Genomic DNA, 21,656 nt, shown 5'->3' with positions numbered 1-21,656 from the left:
AAACTGTCTGAATCCGGGGAGATGTAATTAGTCATTTTATGTAATCACTAATTAGAGTTTTTAGAGTTGAATTAAATCAATGTGATATCGTTGGGGCTTTGATTTGTGGGAGGAAACTGTTTATTCTACAGTTCAAAGAAATAACACTCTTCACCTATCCACGAGCATTTAGCACTCCCAGACTTTGGTGTCTCTCAGTACAATCAGTGAAACAGCTCGTTTGAAATGTTCACTGTTGCAGTGTTGGCGGTGGGACTCGGTTGCAACTTAATTTGTAAGTAAAATGGGAGAATGTTGAGAATGGCGTGTTTGTAAGGATGGCTTGTCAGGCAGTACATTTTTATTGTCTTGTGTGTTTGATCAAAAGGATGAAACCTGAAAGGAAAGTTTCCTTATCAAGCAGCAATGACATGTCACCCTGGTCTATTGGATAATTAACAGGTATAGAGTAAGGAAGGCATTCTCACCTCTATCTCCCTAATACACACACACAAATTTAGGGCCTATCTGTTATCCCAGCCTCTGCTGCATTGGGTTACGTGGGCAGTTGACACACTGCATTTTCAGAGGCAGTTTCCACTGGGCTGTGGGCTTCTTAGGACCTCGAACGATTTCAGATTCATTTTGTTTCTTGTGGTCTCCCCACAATGCTTGGGACACCGAACCTGTGAGAAGGAGTGGGAACTGCAGAATTCGTTGTGGGTGATGTGTGGTTTGGGACAATTTATGATTGTTGTCTACCCTCCTCTCTGTAAGTAAGCAATTCTGGTAATTGCTACATTGCTATGTATTTTCCATAGTTAAGAGCACAGGTTCTGGAATTAGACTCTCAGAGCTCAAGGCCTGGCCCCAGCACTTCCCAGGTGTGTGTGTCCTTGGTTTTCTTAACCGTGACACGAAATTAACATTTTAGCTTTGTTACCAGGCTTGTGCTGAAGATTATGTGAGAGATTACATGCAAATGACTTACAACATTTCCTAACATATAAGAAGCACTTGATGAACTGTGAGCCATTAGGTGATCATGGCCCTTCTTTCTCTGTAAAGTGAACCACCTGTGGTTAGGGGTCCAGCTGTGTATGGGCATGTGATTTGGGCATTGTGCTATGCTGTTTTCCAGAAGGTGGACATGACAGGATGAGGTGGATGTGGGGCTGGACCATGTTTCTAGTAGTGGCTTTGGTCTGGCCTGAAGCCTGATGAGAAGGTGCATGCATGCTTTTCCGTGTTCTGTCTCGGTCAGAGTCCTTCTGAATCCCACTTACAGGACAGCAGTCACTGGATCTGGCACCATGGGGACTTACAAAGAAGGCAGTACTTGTGAAATCTATTTTAAAAATCTGGCAGAGGACAAGGGGGTCACTTGAAAACAAATATACGTTATAAGCCCAGACACATGAACTGTTCAATTTTTCAGAAATCTCTACCCAGCTGCTGGGGGTGTTTCAGAGGTAATTAATGACTGACACTAAGAGCAGTTACTCTGGGAAGGTGAGTGGAAGTCATTGGCAAGACAGTTAAAATGAGGTTGGCATTTTCTTTCCTTGTGAATAGTGGCCCGGAACCGCTCATTTTATAAGAGCCTCTTTGTAATGAAAGAATCACTGGTTTTGTTGCAAATGCCACAATCTCTCTGATCCTTACATCAGTGGCCTGGATGATGTGTTATGGTTTGTAGACCACAAGTTCAGCAAAATACTTCTTCCCATCCTCCCTCACAACCCCGAGGTCTTCCAAAATAAGCTCAATAAAACACACAGTTTTCTCTGATACTCACTTTCAGCCTGGAAACAGTAAAAGAAGTGCCTGCAAGGAACAGAATGGAAATCAATAAATTAGTTAGCTAGAGCTAAGGGTAGTCATTGAAGGTAGACTCACACGGACCAAAAAAAATGTACGTAAGTTTAATGAAAATGATACATAAGTCACAAGCCTTATGAAGCTATTCTTTTTAACTGAAGGAATTTGACATTACTGAGTAATAACAATGCCTGCCGGGTGTGAGTGCATACCATGTGCTAGGCCCTAGTCTGAATGATTGAGAATGATCTCATCTAACCAACCGTGAGCCTGTAAGGTGAGGAAAACACAATTCTGTTGTTACAGTTAGGGAAACAGGCACAGAAAGGTTAAGTAATTTGATCTGAGGTTACACAACTGGTAAGTGGCAGAGCCACGATTTGAACAGTGACAATCTTGACTTCAGAACCTGTGCTCATCACTTCTCTGTAGAAGAAAAGTTGACTCTGAGCAAAATTATCTAAATTGTCATCTTTCCCTTGAGGGCCATTTATTAAAAATGGGTACCTTGAGAAAAATGTTAGCTTCAAAACAATAAAAAATAACGCATGGAGTAAACCCTTTAGAATTGTATGTATTGATGAAAATCAAATATTCCAAGTGATGTACACAGTACGTGTAAACACAATTGCACCGGAAGCTTCTTTCCCTTGGAAAAATGTCCGCTGCACAAGGAGTGGAATGGCTCTTTAAATTTAGTGTGTGTCTCTGTACCCCTTGCAGGGTAGCTTTCTACCGTCCAAACCAGAGCTCACTTAGTTACTTAATAGCTCTAGGCAAAGCCGTTGATGTTTTTATAATTTCCTTTCTCGAGAAGATTAGCTTATATTTACCACTGTCATTACCATAACGTATTATTTCCCTCGTATGATTTTCTGAACACTGTGTTTTCCTTTTAAGTGGCAGTCAGGAATATTTTATGTGAGTGAACATGACTTTAGGGGAAGATTCTCTTCAAGTCCACTGCTCCCCACTTTGCTTCTAATAAAGTGCGGGTAAAGAGAGAGTCTGTGACACTTTTTTTTTTAACATTTTTTATTGATTTATAATCATTTTACAATGTTGTGTCAAATTCCAGTGTTCAGCACAATTTTTCAGTCATTCATGGACATATACACACTCATTGTCACATTTTTTCTCTGTGATTTATCATAACATTTTGTGTATATTTCCCTGTGCTATACAGTGTAGTCTTGTTTATCTATTCTACAATTTTGAAATCCCAGTCTATCCCTTCCCACCCTCTACCCCCTGGTAACCACAAGTCTGTATTCTCTGTCCATGAGTCTTTAGATTCCACATATGAGCGATCTCATATGGAATTTTTCTTTCTCTTTCTGGCTTACTTCACTTAGAATGACATTCTCTAGGAGCATCCATGTTGCTGCAAATGGCGTTATGTTGTTGGTTTTTATGGCTGAGTAGTATTCCATTGTATAAATATACCACATCTTCTTTATCCAGGAGAGTCTGTGACACTTTTGCCAGGGAATTTCGGGTTTAAGATACCATCCCTCAGTCAAAAGCGCCCCGTGCACCTGTCTCTGCACTGGCCACCCGGCCTTCATGGGATGTGATCTGATGAACTCCAGCCCTCTTCTGGTGTTTACCTCCAGCTCACACCCAAGCCATGCCTGCAGTTCAGGAGAGATGGGTGACAGGAGGCCAGGGGGAGGCAGCTGGCCACGGTGTTCTCGGGCAGCGGCTGAAAGAGAGGACTGCCGATTTTTACCTAGTGTGTCTGGAACATAACCTTTGCCGCTGAGTGAGACTCGGGGGAGCAGCAGGGCACCTCCACTCTTGGTGGTTCGGACATCACTGCTGAATCTAATCTCGGCATCTTTTCCTTCTCCTGTAAAACGGAGGGTTTCAAAGAGACGATCTCTAAGGATTCTTCCTCAGTGAGTCTGTGGTCCCCACGTCCTGAGGTTTGCCACCAAAACCCTCCCTCCATTCAGCATACATTCATTGAGTGTCTGCTACGTCTAGGAGCTAGAGAGACAGTAAGGAAGGTGGCCCCTGCCCTGGTGGAGCTTCCTGTCTATGCAGGAGCCGGTCGATAAGTAATCACACAGATCACTGTGGAATTGGGAATGGGGGTCCCAAGTGGTACAGGGTGCTGGGAGAGGGCCAGGTGAGGCCAGGAGGGTCAGGAAAGGCCTCTGGCAAGAAGCAGTATTGCTTAAGTTGAAAAGGATGAGTAGGAACTGGGCAAAACAAGGCATGTGAAGAGCGAGTAGAGGGGATACACTGAGGCTGCAGAGAGCCTCCGAGGACTTGGGGCTAGAGAAAGAGAGGAGCTGGAGAGGTGGGCAGGGTCCCCCAGGGAGAGCACATGAAGGATTTTGTATCTTATTTGAAGTGCAGCAGAACTCCACAGAGGGATTTTAAGCAGGAACGTGACATTCATGCTGTGATTTGAAAGATCACACTGGCCGCTGCCAGGCACAGTCTGGGTCATGTCAGGGGTCAGTGTGATAGAGGGACAGTTCCAGATTCCAGGCTCCACATTTACACCTTTGCATGACTGTCCCATTCAGACCAGTGCCGCAGCCTGTCAGTTTATTACCCAAGGAACCTGACTCCTTTTCATTACTTTATTATCTTCCTGATAAGGCATCCCTCTGACCTTATCTGCGTTCTGCTAATTTCTTGTGCATACAAGGGAACTGGCTTGTCAATGTATTACTGCGGCGATAAGCATCAGGATGTGTTTTTCTGTTAACTATGTCGAAGCTCTTTCATTGGTGTCTGAAATGAGTTCTCTCTGGATTTTGTCAGTTTGCCTCCTGTGGCTGCTTCTTAATCCTCACTCAGATCTCGGGCAAGAATCGATAGCTCTGGTGGAAACAGAATGACTCAGAAGGGGCCTGAGGTCTGTGGAGACTGGATTCCATGAGGAAACCTGCAGGCTTTGTAACAGTTTAGCCCTGTGTCCGCGGAGCCTGGAGAAAGTGGGTGGCTGAGCACCGGGAGAGTGAGGGGTGGATCCCAGCGGACAGAGGGCACTTCGTGACAGCTGGATGTGTGGGATGAAGGGGAGAGTGAGTTGTGGAAACGGCCCACGGTTAGATGTGTAGGGCCGGTAGGATGATTGTATAGGTCGGGACCCTGGAGAGCAGAGCACGGGGCTGGGGAGGGTTGATGACAATCCCACGTGGGGCAGGAGGCGTCTGAGTAGGAAATGTGCACTGGGGGTTTATTCTTTCAGTAGGTATTTGTTGGGTGCTTCTCATGTTCAGTGTGTCCTGGGGGCAGGTAAACAATAGCTCCTGTCTCCAGGGAGCTTATCCTGGAGCAAATCCATGGATGGAGGAGAATGATGGGTAAGTTTTAAACCTTAAGGGATAACTTGACGGGGGAGCAGGGAAGGACGGTTGGAGAAGTAGTCGCATAAACGCCGTCCAGTTGGAGGATGGTGGGCAGCAGAGGGCTCACTCTGCGAGGGCAGCTTGTGCTGTGTGTCACTGTCCTTGCCGTGTCCCCAGCACTGCCTAGCAGGTCTCTCCTAGCAGCTCACCAAACAGGGAGGCAGACGGATGAACACATTGGATGAGAAGGTCCAGGGAAGGAAGACAAGGATGAGAGCCTTGGATTTGGCTCATAGCAGTCTCAGGCTGACTCAGAGGTGTTTGAGTGGAGTGTCAAGGATGGAGGATGGGGGTGACGAGAGGGGAATGGCAGCATGGACAGACTGCCTGTTTGATAAGTAGAGGCAGGAATTGTGTGAGAGAAACCAGACCAGGGCAGTGGGTTGAGGGGCAGTAAAGCTGTTCCCAGAGAGCACTTGGACATGCCTGGAGTTGCCTTAATGGACAGCCAGAGGTTTTAATGAGGATGAAGGCTGACGTCCTCTTGCGGAAGGGGAAGGGGAATGAAACTTGAGTTACCATGTACCAGAGGCTTTATCCTGGGAGTCTCCTTTAATGCTCACAACAACCCCAGGAAGAGATCATATTCAGTGGCCTCATTTTACAGGGGGAGAGGTCAGCTCAGAGGGGTGAGCGTCTGCCCCGGGGTGTCACGGCCAGGATGTGTAAATGGGATCAGCCCAGGTCTGCGGGGCCTGGGCCACTTGACCCTGAGACACCCCAGCAGCATTTAGCCAGAATTAGCTGAAAGCTGGGATGGAAAAGGAATCAACAGTTACGGGTTGGAGGGCAGGAAAAAGGGTAGGCGTTGTGGATAATCGATTCTGGATGTAGAAGAGGGCAGTCAGGTGTCTGGACCAAGCAGCTGGGTGTCAGAACCTGCAGGTCAGCAGAGAGCTGGGTGAAGGGCCTTCGGGGAAAGAGGCTCGTTCCTGGCAGGCCTGGAGATCCTGGCTCACCTCCTTATGTGGCATCTGCCAGGTATGAAGGCAATGAATGAGCAAGCAGCGTAGCTCAGAGCAGGAAGTGAGGTCTTAGGTGCTGAGAGCTCATTGAAATGGTAGTGAAAGTGCTGGGCAGCAGAGTAGGGAGAAAAAAGGGTGAGCCAGCTCTTGAAATCTAGAAAAGTGGGGATATGTCCAAGAGCAAAACGAATGTATTTTTTAAATGCCCATGGTGTTTTTTTTCACATTGTATCATTACAGCCCACAACATAGGCTGCCTTTTTTCCATTTTATGGATGAGGAGACCTGAGTCTCCAAGGGGAAACTGCCATGCCTGGGGACACAGCTAGTTAGAAAGCCGTGGACTGGACTGGGATGCGAGCCCAGGGCTGTCTGGCTCCGGGGAGCCTCAGGTGGGAAGGTGAGCCCTGGCCTCACTCTGCCCCGCTCCTTTCCTAGCCTGTCACTGAGAGGGACTGGGTTGGGGCCCGGTGACCGGAGTCCTCGTAACCACAATTGCTCCTTATCCAGCGCACCAGAGATGGTGCTGGGAGTGGTCCCGGCTGTAGCTTGTTAGTTCCATGCAGCAGCCTTGTTATTCACGTTTTACAGATGCAGGTTCAGAGAGGTGTACTAATTCGACTGAGGTCATATAGCTAGTAAGTGAGTAAAGCCTGGAATTGGAACCCAGCTCCCTACACCGTATCAGCTTCTATCTTCAGATCAACCCTATGAGGTCCATGGCTGGCTGACATGTCCCCGTTTGACAGTTGAGGAATCTGAGGCTCAAGAAGACACATGGCTCATCCCAGGTTGTACTGGACAGTGGGGTGCACTGGCTAGACCCCAGGACTCCCCACTGCTTGCCTTGGGCTTGTGCAGGAGAGCAGAGATGCAGTGACAAGTCAGGACACAAGGACAAGGGAGGCTCGCCCTGGGCAACCAACCTAGTGAGTGAATGGCAAGGGCAGGTGCAGCCCAGGTGGTGCTGAGGCTCGGGCTGTGTTGGCCAGTGGTGGCTCTCCGGTGACTCCCTGGCAGGTCATCGGCGAGGATTCTTGGCCTCCTCCCGGTAGGGGTAGAGGGCTGGTGCTCACAGCTTCTTTGTTTGTTCTTCACACTTATCTGTCCAGCTCTGTTTGTATTTCAGCTTCTGGGGGCGCTGGAAGCAGGAGCCCCGTGGGGTGGAGACCAGCTCTGGGGCGAGGGGCGCAGGGAGAGACAGAGCTCCTTTTTCTAGAAGGAAAGACTCAGCATGTGGGGCTCAGGAATGTACTTGGGAATGTTTCCAATTTATTTTTATTGCATAATGATATCTAATGAAAATGTGGGAAAAGACCCAGGCGCCTGTAACTAACAAGTCACCTGCTTCCGTTTTCTAATGTTTCCTCCTAATCCTTGCATAAGTGATTTTTTTATTGTAACTATCATGTTGATTTCAGCATCTATCTACAGTCCTGTAGCCTGCTTTTTAGATTTGTCATTCTATCACACAAATTTCTGTTCTTCGTAATTATCATTTTAAAACAGCTATGTGATGTTTCTTTCAGTGGATGAGCCGTGTTTTCCTTACCTAGTCCTCTGTTTTGGGAGCACTGAGATTATTTCTGGTTTTCCGCTATTAAAGACGAGTGGTAAGAATAGTTTTCCTTTAAAAATAGGAATTACTTCCCTAAGATAAATTCTCGGGAGTTTGGATTCCTGGATTAAAGAGACTGAAGACTTTTTTTTTCCCATTGGCTTTTGGAAACTATGAGCAAATCCCTTAAAAGCAGTTTCCCCGGGTATTGTTTTGTAATAGGCACACTGGCAGTGGGGGCTGGGACGCCATGCGGGCCAGGCTGTGTCTTGTCCGGGAAATGGCCACGGGCCAGGTCTCTCCCACCTCCGGTTTCCGGCTGCTGCGGTGGCGTTTGGCCTGCCTGGCACCCACCTGTCCCCCTCCCAGACACCCAGGCAAGCGCTTGCTGTGTGAGCGGAGCATTTAGTGGTGCCTGGAAGCCTTACCCTTGCTCACTTGTTCCACAACAGAGACCCCTAAAGAGGAGTTTGCTGCTGTCATTTACCTTTGAACCCATTTTATGTTGGCTTTGAAGGTTGATCTCTCTCTCTCTTTTTTTCCGCCTTTTCCCAGAATCTGTTCCTGTTGAAAAGCGTCTCCTGGATTCCCAGGCCCTTTGGGGCTTTAGGAGACCAGTAGGTGAAGTTTTCTACCTCTAAGGAGAAGCAGTACCGACTCCCACATCAAGAGCAAGTTCCCCACTGCTATGGATACCGAGTCCACGTATTCTGGATATTCTTACTATTCAAGTCATTCGAAAAAATCTCACAGACAAGGGTATGTAAGCGATTGCTTGTTCCCCTTTCCCTCTGGGGGACACTTGCAGGTGGGTCAGGCCTCCCCGACTCGCTTTCAGACAGTCCCACGGCCGGGCTGCGGATGCTGGCGCTTCAGTCCGGCCATGCGGGAGACGCCGAGCTTTAAGAGCATTTAACATGCGTTGGGAGGAACTGCACCGCCAGTTTACATTTTTTAGGCCCCGTTACAGTTGATGACCTTAATTTCTCACAATTGATTTTAAATTAAAGTTTCTCCCTTCGGTGGAAATGTTTTTCGTTCCTAAGTGCTTCTGCTAGATGGCAGTCCTCCCAGAGCATTACTGAGAATATAAATGGAAGTTGGAAAAAAAAAATAAGTGTTAATTTGTTGCTTTTCACCCAAAGCTGCTGACTCATTGTCCATTATGTGTTTGCCCGTGAGGCAAATACACTGAAGTGGCAGGATTGGCCTGGTGCCTTATTTCTGACTACTCTTCCCAGTGAACAGACCTGGGTTTTGAAAGCTCTGGCCTGGGTGATGGGGGCCAGATTTCCCCTCCTCTGTGCAAAGTGAACAGGTCTGCACTGGTGCTCCTAGGTAGGGCCTGCCGTATCACAGAGCTGCAGAATGGTGAAGAGAGAGACGAGGGAGCGAATGAATGGAGAAGTGGTCCTGTGCTGGTGAATGATGCAGCTGATACATTTGTAGTGCCGCCTCTTACTTAGACCCCTCACCTGTAAAATGGGTTTAGCAACACCCTCTACACAGGGCTGTTGAGGGGATTAAATGAGAGTATGCATGTGAAGCCTTTAACACAGCATGTAGTAGGTCACTAACTAGGGACTGTATTAATGGTATTGTTAATGGCCTTGGCATTTCAGCACCACATTCAAAGGCCCCAGCTGGCTACAACCCAAAGGCTCACCTATGATCACAGCTCTGCAGAGGCTGGGAATATGTTGATTGCTGTGGTGTTTCCCTGACCGAGCAGTTCCCTGTACAAGGAGCTGAATGCAGGGCAGGATTTAATTTTGTAAAACAGCAATACAATCTATATGTCTAATTGATTTGTTTATTTGCGAGCCTGTGTGGATGTCCACGCACAGAAAGGGGTCCAGAAGGACAGTGTCCGAGCTGCCGGGAGTGGTCATCGACAGGGAAGGGGCTCCACACAGCGTGGTGACTGATGGGAACTTCCACATATGCTGCAGCTTTCTCCACTTGTTCATTCTTTTACAAGTGTATATTTTGTAATTAACAATATGAGTGGAATAGAGTGTACAATAAAGATTTTTTTCAAAGATTATTTAATGATATGAGAAAATATCTATGTGGCCATGTTACCAAAAAAAAAAGATTCAAAACTTTGTAAATTATAAGTTAGATATTCTTATGCTATAATGAATAGTAATCATACTGACCATGCCTTCTCCAAGTATGGAATTATTGGAATTAGAGGTGTGGTGTTTTTTTAAACTTTCACTGTTTTCTAAATTTCATGTATTGCTCTTATAATCATAACAATTTGGGGAAGAGAGGTGAATGAGCTTGTGCTGGAGCCCAGGCAAGGCTTTCTAGGCAGCCGTGGGAAACGGGTGGAGTGCTGCTGAGCGAGGCGTCAGGTAACATGCCAGCCCCGATCCTGAGAAAGTCAGGAACCCTCTGGTGAGAAAAATTTAATCACAAATTTCAATCACTGGGTAAACATATCAGATTCGTTCTAAAATACCAGAAACAGCTGTTTTGAAATGTCCAGTCTTTGAATGTAACTAGAAAAAAGGAGCTCCCTTGTCAGCGCGCCAAGCTTCCCCGTCCCACAGTGCAGGGGATGGAGTGGGAACTTGGGTTCTCAGGGAGATTGGAGACCGTGGAGGACAGCTTGCCACGGTCTGAGGAGGGGGCCATCTCTGCTCTCCTTCATCTGCACTCGCAGCCCCACTGCCATTGCTGTGCTCTGCTGTTTCCTCAGGCCCCTGGGGGCCCCCAGAAATTGACACCACAATGCTCCTATGGAAACGTTAAGAGACTCTTAACTTTCAACTGAAACAGCATGCAGAGCTCTGAGTGCCTTCTTGGACCCCTGAGGAAAGTACTTGGCATTGATACTACAAGCTGAGACTTTAAATATTTAACCAAGAGTGTTATGGACTGCCTCCTCAGGAGAGCACTGGCTGTGAGATGACCACTTGGGATTTATGGGTGCATCTTTAGAAGCACAGCAGCCACTGAGGTGGCTTCCCTGATGGGCGGCCCCACGGGGCATGGTGACTGGGGCGGAGGTCGTGAGCCGTGGATAGTAGGTGTCGGGGCATAAAGAGTGTTGGGCGGTAATAGTAGCCTTGCACGGTCGTTCCCTCGGCCCAGAAGAGGGTATTGTGTCACCAGGAGGGTCCCTGTGAACGCTGCTCTGCTCAGGGATTTGTTGGCAGTTTGAGTGGAAGAGTAAGCGAGGACGGGGAGCTGACTCTTTGGTAATTTTAGGAGAACTTTTGGAGAGGAATAATGAAGTGCAGCCAACTTGACATGTCTGATGACACTGAGCTCGTCTTTGGAGAGCTCGCTGGGTTCCAAGCAGATGACAAGTGACTCTTTTCTAACAAAGAGGTTAGTGGTCTGGTTTTGTGATACCTGGCATCTCCAGAGGGGATCCAGTTAACTTGCTGGGAAGATGGGGCCGACTCCAGCTGACCTCCCCTAACCTTTGAGTCTGGAGCATCAGTTCCTGAGTTAAATTCAAAGCCACTGCCGGGACTGTTCACGACCAGTTTGAGAGTGTCAGGACCCTCTGTCATTGTCCCCCGTCCTCACAGCAGCTCCAGGATGGTGGGAGGTGGGATCCAATTGAGCCAGGTGGTAAAACAGACACAGAGAGACAGGGTTGTTTGCCTGACGTTTCGAGGTTAGTAGGTGCCCCCAGGATTCAGGCCCCATTTGCTACTGCTGTGGAAACCATGCTTTCCCCCTGGGTGGTGCTGGGTGGAGAGCAGTGGGAGGAGCTTGTAGGGAAAAAAAAGGAATGGAGGGTAGACCATGTGGCTAACGTGCTAAAATGCATTGTCCAAAAGAGGCTGCCTGAGTGCTAGGGGAATTGGTGCTTTTGTTTCAAGGCCGCTGCAGGGTCACTTTGCGCTGTGCCCAGCAGCCCCCAGACCTGAGTCAGGGTGGGAGGAAGCAGCCAGCCAGGCCCCAGCAGTCGGGGGAGAGAAAGGACAGGTAGTGGGTGGTGGTGGAGAAGGAAAGGGAGGAGTAACCGGCGGGTCCGGCTTTCCCCAAATAGAAATAGACAAACAACAGAAATAGAGCTAAATAATCTTCCCAGGAAATGCCGGTCTGGGAGTTGATGGGGATTCTGGCTGGAGTGAGAGGGGGTTTACAGCAGCCCCCCAGGGCTCAACTCTAGAATCATCTAAATACATTCGCTTACACACTCACACACATGCAGGTAGAGACACATGCCCGGACCTTCAACGTGTTATTGCTTGCTCTCCCCTCCACCCCACACACACACACACACACGCAGACTTATCTTTACTCATACGGGCAGATGACACCTGGGGATAGGCTCAGAGAAGAAGACACAGGGACTTCTGTGACTGCCACACCGGTCCAGCAAAGGAGCACAGGTGATCTGGACCACTCAAGTGGAGCTGGAAAAACACCAGGCACGCGCATGTGCTTGAGAAACCCTTTCGGTGGTTTGGTAGCCGACTCCAGTTTCCTGTGTCTCCTACACATGGTGAACTGATGGTCTTCACCATTGGGGAGCCCTCTCCCAGAGGGTTCGGCTCTGGGCACGTCCTTGGCATCATAGCAGTTGGAGCTCTGGGGATGAACATTTGGGTACCGGTGCCGTGAAGCAGCCATACTGGGCTCATAGCTCTGCATGCCGGAAAGCACTGGACAGCAGCATTTTTGTTGGACTTCTCTGTGTAGTCCTGGCTCAGACACCTACCCGGAGCAGTAATTCAGGACGAGTGATTTTTATAAAAGCTGTAAGACAGGTCTTGCTTCCTTTTCAAGGACCAGCGTGACGTGTGGCCCATGTTAAGTTGATGGAGTGAGCTTTCCATCCGCCCATCACTTGACTGTCTGGAAGGCTCTTGGCTCTGGGCCTGGTGCACACTGTCCTGAATCCCGCTCCTAGTCTCAACGACTCACTGCTGTTTTAGTAAAGAAGCTACACTGCACTTTGCAACTGTACATTATATAGCTGGGCATTGCACTCACCACTCCCATCACTGAGCCACTGCTGTGGACAGGGCATTTCACAAATAGGTCAGTTTCCAAGTGGTGACTCTAGCCACCTCCTCCCCCAGGAGCATTTGGGCAGGAGAGCCTTGGCTAAAGTTTCCTGGGCCGCCTGCTTCCTAACCCCCTGAGGTGCTGGTGAAAAGGGCAGGCTCCTGTTGTCTCTCCCTTCCAGACTGTTTTTCTCGGGGTGGGACCAGTGAATCTGTACTTAATCTGCACCCCAGGTGACTTGTCTGCACATTCAGGTTTGAGAAGCATTGGTTTAGGGTGTTGGGCTTGGAGGATGAGAAACCTTTCTGGGGTTATTGGGTAATAGGCTCTTACCTCCTTACCTCTGAGGTTACCAGCGAAATTATAGAGATCTCTTCTCCTTTGGGGGCTGTTGGCCCTTTAACAGCCAGGCTAGGCCAGTCGGGGTCAGTTCAGTGATGGCTGGCCCCTGACAGGCTGTCTCCAGCCCTGGGTGGTTCCCTACCTGCTTTCGGCCCTGGTAGCTCCAGGAATTGGCACCCAGTGAAAGAATTTTCATTTCCAGTGGAATTTATGTTGTCACGGGATTTGACCCATGGGACTAGTAAATAGATAGATGGGTTAGGGGAGCATGTGACTTGGCTGATGGCAGGACAGTGACAGATGGGCGAGCAGTTGGGGAAAGTGGAAACAGAGAAAGAAGAGGAGGCTCCTCTAGTCGGCCGGGTGGGGCCCTGGGGAGCAGCGACTCCAGACTTAGTCTGAACAGCTCATTCTAAGACTGACCAAGCACGTGGGAAATCTCCCCGAGTGCTTACTGTTTCTTACAGTGAGTCCTTGTGAAGTGGTTGTCTTTGGCAGCCCAGAGTGCTGGGCACACTGCTTTGTGCTCTCCGAGGTCACGGTCCAGCCATGACTTCAGCAGTAGCTGCACAGGCAGATTCCATAGCTCTGGCAGCTCCTCGCGTTCAGGGTGTGAGAAGGAGCGCTAGGAATATTGATGCTACAGGATCTTCCAAGTGCTCTTCCAGTCAGTGCAGCATCACGGGTATGAATCAAGGCATTGGGTTCACCTCCCGCTCTGCCACTTACTAAGACTTTGGGGAGTCCCTTAACCTCTGTGAGCCTCAGTTTCCTCATCTATAAAATGGGGACAATCATACCCCATAGGGTTATTGTTAGGACTGAGCAAGATCAATCTAATAAGGCCCTTAGTACAGTGCTCTGTAAATTGGGGTGGGGAGTGGAGTGATTGACAATGATAGACACATCTCTTTGTAAACAAAATCTCTCAGCTCTTTCCCTGGTTGCCCATAAAATAAAACACTGGAGCCGACCAGAACCACATCTGCTTTTCTAGACTCTAATTTAGCAATAGATTGTAGTGGTAAGTCACGCCCTAGGGGTTAGAGATGCTATCACAGAAAGTGTCTCTGGGTCAGCTGAAGCCTCCCTCTCGCCTTTGGAGGAATTAACCGTACTTATCCTAGAGAGAGATTGATAAGGCGGAGGTTTGACCACAGGAAGTCTGCATGTGGTTTTGTTAGCTAAGTGGCAGGTTGATAGGAGAGATGCTGTGCCAGGGGAGGCGGTTTGATTGTGTGTTAAAAGCTCCTTTCTCATCTCGTTTTCCAAGGAACACGTACTCTCCTTCACCAGGTCACCCTTTTTTGCCACGTGCAAATGGTAACAGCTACAATGATAGCTCCTGTGTGCTGACTGCTTATTGCACATCCCTCTATCTATGTGGTATTATCATTATCCCCATTTCGTAGATGAGGAACTGAGGTTTTCAGACGTTTGTTGACTGAAATGTAATTAAAATACACAATGTGGGAGCTGTGAGTTCAGATTTATTTGCGGCTTCCTGAGAACTAGAGCCCGGAGACGACCTCTCTGCCATCTCTGAAGAACTGCTTCAAAGAGGTCAGGGGAGAGGTCAGGCGACATATGATCTGGTGAAGGGGCACGTGCAGTCACTCACACAACCTTCTGCTAGTCATGAGGAGCAGATGTTCACTTTAATGATTTTAGTGCTTTTCTAGGTATGAGAAGATGCAAGAAATTGGGTTCATAAAATTTTCTCCTGAAAATATCTTAACTCTTTGAAGGCCTGTTCTGCCAGTTTTCCCAGAGCACAGCGCCTCAGTCCTGATCTCCACCCTGAACTCCTTGCAGGGTGTGTTGAAGGTCAGCGACTGTGGTGGCTAGTGACAATCCTTTTAGAGCCAGATAGTGAGCGACATTCTCTCGTTGGCAGATTGAATAACTTGTGTAAGGTTACAAGTCAGATGGGGTAGAACCAGAATCCGACTGTTTGCCTCCGTGGTGTGTGCGATACTTCTGTCCTGCCTGGGAGACCCTGGGGAGGAGGGCACGTGGGTGAGGAAGGAGGAGCAATGTCAGGGCAGCTTGTGGGCTGGAGGTGGGGCCCCTGGGGCTCCTTTGGCGGGGCTTCTGGGATGACTGTTCACAGCTCGGGGTGGGGGTGCCAGTCTCCATAGGTCAAGACCCCTGGGCTTTATACGGTGAATGATCCTTTTGCAATTTCATCATTGACCCACGCAGGGTGCTGTCAGAGTCACCCTGGAAGGCCACCCAGGAAGATCATCTGGGGTCTTTGACGTCGTCTAGAACCCATGGGAAATATTTTTAGTTTTGAATTTGGAGGAATGAGAAGTAAATGATTCTCTGCATTGATTTAGAATTTCCTTTCTTCTCTTCTCATCCGAAGGTATAGGGTGATGGTGTGTCCTGGATTCTTTTGGACAGACCAAAGCTGAAGTATTTTGCTATGTTATCCTAAATAAAAAAAAAAAAGTCCTGGAAAGAAAATAAGTTTAGGCAAATTATTATAATCAGATCTAGTCAGGAATTTTACAGTGAAATGTGCCTCACCTACAGAAATTCTAAGATTCACAATATTAGGCTTAGGAAAAGCAAGATCACTGTTGACAGAGGAGGGTGACAGTCTTTGTTCTGGGTCCTTGAGTGGCAGAAAGAAAACACTAAGTAGAGAGTAAAGATCAGCTTGTTCCTTGCAGAAGAGGTGATGGGTGGGTGTCAGCTGTGTGTGTGTGTGTGTGTGTGTGTGTGTGTGTGTGTGTGTCTAGAATTTCCTTAAATTCAAGATGAAATTTATAACACGTTTTGGTGTGTTGTTGATTACTGTGGCATATGTGCTAGCTGATGATCTTTTATTTATTTATTTTTTTCTCAGGGAAAGAAATAAAGAGAGGCATAAATCACCCCGGAATAAAGATGGCAGAGGGTCAGAAAAATCTGTCACCATTCAAGCTCCCACTGGAGAGCCCCTGTTGGGAAATGACTCTGCTCGGACGGAGGAAGCTCAGGTAAGGATCACGGGCTCTATAAGTACACTGCCCCTTGATTAAGCCTCTTTTCTGTAAATGTTTTCCTAAGTCCTGTTGCAATAAGCTCTCTTGGGTTTTTATCTTTATTTTTCTAGCATGTTAATGAGTTTATCTATGTCCTGTGGTTTCTTGTTGGTCTAAGGACAGCCTGTCCTGCCATTGGCTAGCCTGGGGAGTCTTCTGAAGTGTGATTGGCTGGCCTGCTTTGAATGGTGTTGAAAAGGAGCCAGCGAGGCTGATGACAGGGCAGAGAAGGGAGAGTTGCAGGCTGCGGGCTCTGGTGACTCATTCCAAAGTAGAACCGTGTAAGGGAGAAGGAAGCTCGCTCTCCAGAAGCCTCAGTCGTGTTGGGGAGAAGAGCAGAGAGGTGAGGACAGCCCAGGTGGAGCCTCACTCCTAGGTACAGGGTAAACCAGAGGTTGCACACTTAGATGCCTGGTAGGAAAACACAGATGAATGAAGTGGGCCCCGGCTTTCACAGAAGGGGCAAAGATGTATCACGCTAGCTTGGGGCTAAATAGCAATCCGTGTGGCATGTCTGTGTCTGTTGGGGTCTTTGGCACCTGGAGAACGCGTTTCCTCCGTCGAGGGAACAGCAGCTTCTCAGCTCCAAACGCTTATCACTGCCCAGGAATGCAGGAATTCAGTGTTCCTGGGTCTTGCAATACATTTTTTTTTTTGATTCACCTTCTTTAAAGAAAACTAGAAATGAGGATTTTACCTGCAATCTCCCAATTTTAAAATATTGACTGTTTATTAGTTCTTTTAAAACACGGTGTGTTTTCTTCTGTTTGGGTCCAAACTGCCTGGCAGTCCACCTGATTAAAATAAACATCTGAGCTATACTCAGAAACATGTTAGCACACCCTCCACAGCTCTTGAAGTATCTGCACGTCCAGCCTTGGCCCACAGTCAACCGGTGTATGCCCACACGGCTCTAAAGAGACAGATAAGCATGTATCTGAGTGTACTTACAGGTACAGACAGATACGCATTTATAAGCAGATAGATGAACCGAAATTGGGATTCCTCAGAGCACACAAGATGCTCTTGAAAGCCAAAGCTACAGCTGTGGTTGAATGTGGGTTTGTTCAGTAATAAGTAAATGTCTTCAGTCCTTACTGTTGCACCGCTTGCCTGAGGTCTGGGACGGTCTTAGGGATGGAGGACCAGAGGGCCAAAGGGATGGTTGGGTGATGGACCAGTCCTGAGACTGGACTACCCTTAAGTGCTTCAAGGGTCACTGTCCTGCTGGGTGTGAATTCAAAGGGGCTGGTAAATGCCCACTGTGAAGGCATTTCTTCTGTGCATCTTCGGTTCGTCTTGTAGCTCACTGGGAAGCTACGTTAGGAAGCTGTTGGTGTTTACGCCAGGATGATGTGACGGGAAAAGCATTGAAATTGAAGGCTGTGCTCTCAGCAGCTGTGGGACTTTGGGCATTCACAGCCTTTGTGGGCCTCAGTTTCTTCATTGAAAATCCAGGGGATTTGGATCAGGGGATCTTGGGTCCCTTCTCTTCTAAGAATCTCAAGCTTGAGAAAACCCTTGGACATCCTCCTTTTTTGGGCACAGATGTGTACACATTCTTAAAATGGACAAGGAATTTACTTAGCAGCTCTTTGGCAGGAAGAAGTGTGAGTAGCTAAATTAACAAAATAACCACAATGCTAGTGATAATTATTTCAACATTGATCATCAGCTGGATATTAGGCCCAATACAAAACGTGGAATCCAATATTTGCCTTCACTAGTAAGTTATTTACATAGTCTGTAAACTCACCTTATATTAAACTCCCCTTATATTAAAGCAAGTTGTCCATCCTTGAATTTGTGGCTGTTTTTGCCTCTACTGATAATTTTTTTCTTTTTTCAAAATAGAAGTAAAGTTTACACACAGAGAAATGAACAGATCGTAAGTGTATAGTTTCAAAAGTTGTAACAGCTGAATAAACCCTATAACCCACACTCCTGTCAAGATACATATTTCTGTCACTCTAGAAAGTTCTCTCTTGCTTTCTGAGTCAGTCCCTGCCTCCATCCCTCTCCCCGGCCGTGTTTTGATTTCTGTCACTGTAGACTAGTTTTGCCTGTTTTTGAGTTGAATATAATTGGAATCATATTATTTTGTTTTGGACTTCTTTTCACTCAGCATAATAACTTAGAGATTTATCCATGTTTTGCTGTGTTTCAGCAATTCATTCTTTTTTATTTTTGCTGAGTAGCAGTCTAGCTTATGAACATACCACAATTTGTTGTCCATTCTCCCAATGGACAGACATTTGGGTTGCATTGTTTTTGGCTAGTATGAAAATAAAGCTGTTAGGGGCATTCTTGTACAGATCTTCTTCATGGACATATGTTTTCATTTATTTGGGGTAAAATTCTGGGAGTGGAATTGCTGGGCCGTATAGTTAAGTGTAAATTTACATTTATATGAAACTGCCAGATCAGTTTTCAGGAGTGATTGTCCCGTTTTATGCTTCCGCCAGCAGTGTTTGAGAATTGTGGCTGCTTCTGGCTGGTGTCTTAAATAGCAACTTCTCTGGTAGTGTGTGGTACTGGTAACCTTCCGAGTCGAAGAACCGTCTGCTCATCCGTCGAGACCTTCACCGCCACCCCCACTCCTTGCCATAGCCTGTGCATTTCATATTTTCGTTTCTTGATTGTTACTAGATTTGAGGCTATTGTTGGGCTGTGAGATCCCTGTCTTGCTGACTCAGCTGTTAACTTAGATAAGATTGTTCTAAGTCGGTATCTTACACGTGAACTTCACCCAGTTTTTACCATTATGTGTGACTGTTTTTTCTGAGTTAAATCACATACCAAAATCTCTGAAGCAAAACCTCTTTGGATCCCGTGTGGCTTTTCATTGCCTTCTTACTCTGTTGTTTATTTGGAATGAAGTCAGTTGCCAGAGAAATAGCAAAGTCATTTAAGATCCTCACAACTGGAATCATGTGAGAGGAGGAGACAGTTGTTCCCAGCTACCTCAGAGTTTAAAAAGCAAGAGAAAGCCAGAAAGTGAAAGCAAGAAAGTAAAAGACACATTCTTGGTGTTTAGTTTGTCATAAGAATATGTTTTAGGGAGAAATTTTTGAGACATCCTGGCTGTAGATATCTGAATCTGCTCAGCTTGTTCCATGAGAAATGTTGTCAGGGAGTCCTTCATATTAAGTGGGTCTTGACAACATTGTGGAAGTTTTAAATATGTGTGTGCTAACTTCAGGTGGGCTTTGGTTTGTACGGAGCAAAGTAAGCTCCCTCCTGCGCTCTTCACCCCTCACAGCAACTCGAGGGCCTCGTAATACTCCCCACTTCCAGGAGCTGGACTTTGTGAGCCAAGAACTGTGAAGAAAATGCAGAGGATTTTCTCCTTAGGCTGTAGGTGAGCTCTCACACGTTAGTCTGACAGGGGGACTGTCTCATGGGGTGGACGGCCCCAGCCCCAGCCCCCAGCCTCGCCCGGATTCCAGCACAGCGGATGCTAATCGCAGTTGTAGTAATGAATCACCCAAACAAACAGGTTGAATTATTTTTTCTCTGTTTGAAAAGGCAAATATTTGGAACATTTTGAAAAAATTGCAATGAAAATTGTTTCAGTTAAAAACTTCATATGTTTAAAGTGTTCTGTTCTCTAGGAAGCCCACGCTCGTGGGTCGCTTAAAGGAGGGGGGTCACTTAAAGGAGGTGGGTCTCCCTGACCACCGTGTCTCCGCGTGCTCTGTGGCTTTTGCACGTGGCCTGCCGTGTGGCTCTTGGTCCTCATCATTCTCTCTCCGGCAGGATGACAACTGGGGCGAGACCACCACGGCCATCACGGGCACGTCGGAGCACAGTATATCACAGGAAGACATCGCCCGCATCAGCAAGGACATGGAGGACAGCGTGGGGCTGGACTGCAGGCGCTACCTGGGCCTTACTGTGGCCTCGGTCCTCGGACTCCTGGTCTTCCTCACCCCCATCGCCTTCATCCTGCTGCCCCCCATCCTGTGGCGGGACGAGCTGGAGCCCTGCGGCACCATCTGTGAGGGACTCTTCATTTCCGTGGCGTTCAAGCTCCTCATTCTGCTCATCGGGACCTGGGCGCTGTTCTTCCGCAAGCAGAGGGCCGACGTGCCGCGGGTATTCGTGTTCCGTGCCCTCTTGTTGGTCCTCATCTTTCTTTTCGTGGTTTCCTATTGGCTTTTTTACGGGGTCCGCATTTTGGACTCTCGGGACCGAAATTACCAGGGCATCGTGCAATACGCCGTCTCCCTCGTGGACGCCCTCCTCTTCATCCACTACCTGGCCATCGTGCTGCTGGAGCTCAGACAGCTGCAGCCCATGTTCACGCTGCAGGTGGTCCGCTCCACCGATGGCGAGTGTCGCTTCTACAGCTTGGGACACCTGAGGTAAGGGGATCATCCGGGGACGGAAAGGACCACTGACGTCTTGCTAGAGGACAGCTAGCCTTCAGCAAGGTGCCAAGAGCCAGGATTGGGGCCTGACTTTCTTTCAGGTTTTGGGAAGAGCTGTGTGTGCACGTGTGCATATGTGTGGTCAGGGGCGTTCGTGTCCATGGACTTTCCTGACTTCTGGATGGGGTGGCACAGGTACTGGCACTCATCCAGGTTGGGGCTTTGTTGGGCCAGTTTCCAAACGTGTTGACAGCTCTTAAAAATGATGGAGAAGGGAACGTGATGACTGCTAGCTTTGCCGCTGAAATCAACCTGAGAACAACAGAGCGATCAGCCAGCAGTTCCAGTCTGTTCATAATGGTACATCTGGTCTACCCTGCTGTCCCAGTGGAATTATTAATCATTCCTTTTTTCCCCGCTCTCAGAGGTTCCTGGTTTGGGCAGTAAATTATATGGTCACCCAAGTGACCCTCTAGCAAAGAATCAAGGGCCAGTTAGAGACTCCAAGGAGAGCTGTGTAAATGCATGCATGAGAAAAAGCTAGAAATGCATTAAGATGTCATATTTGAAATCTCTGCATAAAATCTAATTATCTTGTGGTTGACTAAAAGAGTGATCATCATTATCTATTTTAGTTTGTTTTTATTTACCCTGAGGTGAGCACATTGTATAGATTGTCTTCACAGAACTCTTTGATGTCCATACTATTAACCCCTGTATTACAGAGGAGGAAATGCGGGTTTAGGGAGCTTGGGTAATTTATGCAAAAGAACATGACTAGTCTTGTTCACTATTCACCAGATACCATGAAGCCAGACCTGAGTTAATGCCTCCATTATGGCATCTCTCACTTTGTGTTACTGGCCTATTTTTCTATGTTTTCTGCCACAAACTATGGGCTCCCTGAGCCCACAGGCACTGTGTCTCACTCCTCTTTGCATCCTCAGTGCCTGGCCTAGAACACGGTGGCACTCAGATGGTTACTGGGTGAAAGAGTAGCCTGGGATATCTGATGTGTGTAACCTGTTTGGCACATGGTGAGCACTTTGTTCATTGTAGCTGTCACTGCTGTGATACGGCAAAGCAGCCAAGATAGCAAGGGCACCTGAGTGGGGATCAAAACAATAGGCTTTGTCATATTTTTGGCTGGGGCCCGAGGAGGTGGCCCGACCTGAGTTTGGAGTCAGGTTATGCTGCGAGACCATCTTGGTGTTGGCATGAATCTTTCA

At 47.6% G+C, this 21,656-nt stretch overlaps 1 protein-coding gene across 2 annotated transcripts in view; it reads left to right on the top strand.

Moving 5' to 3' along the window:
• VANGL1 (VANGL planar cell polarity protein 1) overlaps positions 1–21,656 on the top strand; it is a 48,590-nt gene that overhangs the window by 1,518 nt on the left and 25,416 nt on the right. Inside the window, exons 2-4 of one of the 2 annotated variants that reach the window (XM_072967951.1) lie at positions 8,250–8,453; positions 15,877–16,009; positions 19,814–20,421. In XM_072967951.1, coding sequence (XP_072824052.1) covers positions 8,383–8,453; positions 15,877–16,009; positions 19,814–20,421 — 812 coding nt within the window. In that variant the 5' untranslated portion in view covers positions 8,250–8,382. Of the gene's footprint in view, positions 1–8,249; positions 8,454–10,950; positions 11,040–15,876; positions 16,010–19,813; positions 20,422–21,656 lie in introns of those variants that run through there. The other variant, XM_072967950.1, reaches the window with a different exon arrangement.

This window comes from Vicugna pacos, chromosome 9, assembly GCF_048564905.1.
Source record: "Vicugna pacos chromosome 9, VicPac4, whole genome shotgun sequence".
NCBI lineage: Eukaryota > Metazoa > Chordata > Mammalia > Artiodactyla > Camelidae > Vicugna > Vicugna pacos.
The sequence above is the reverse complement of the archived record's forward strand: the minus strand, read 5'-3'. Positions and strand labels throughout refer to the sequence as shown.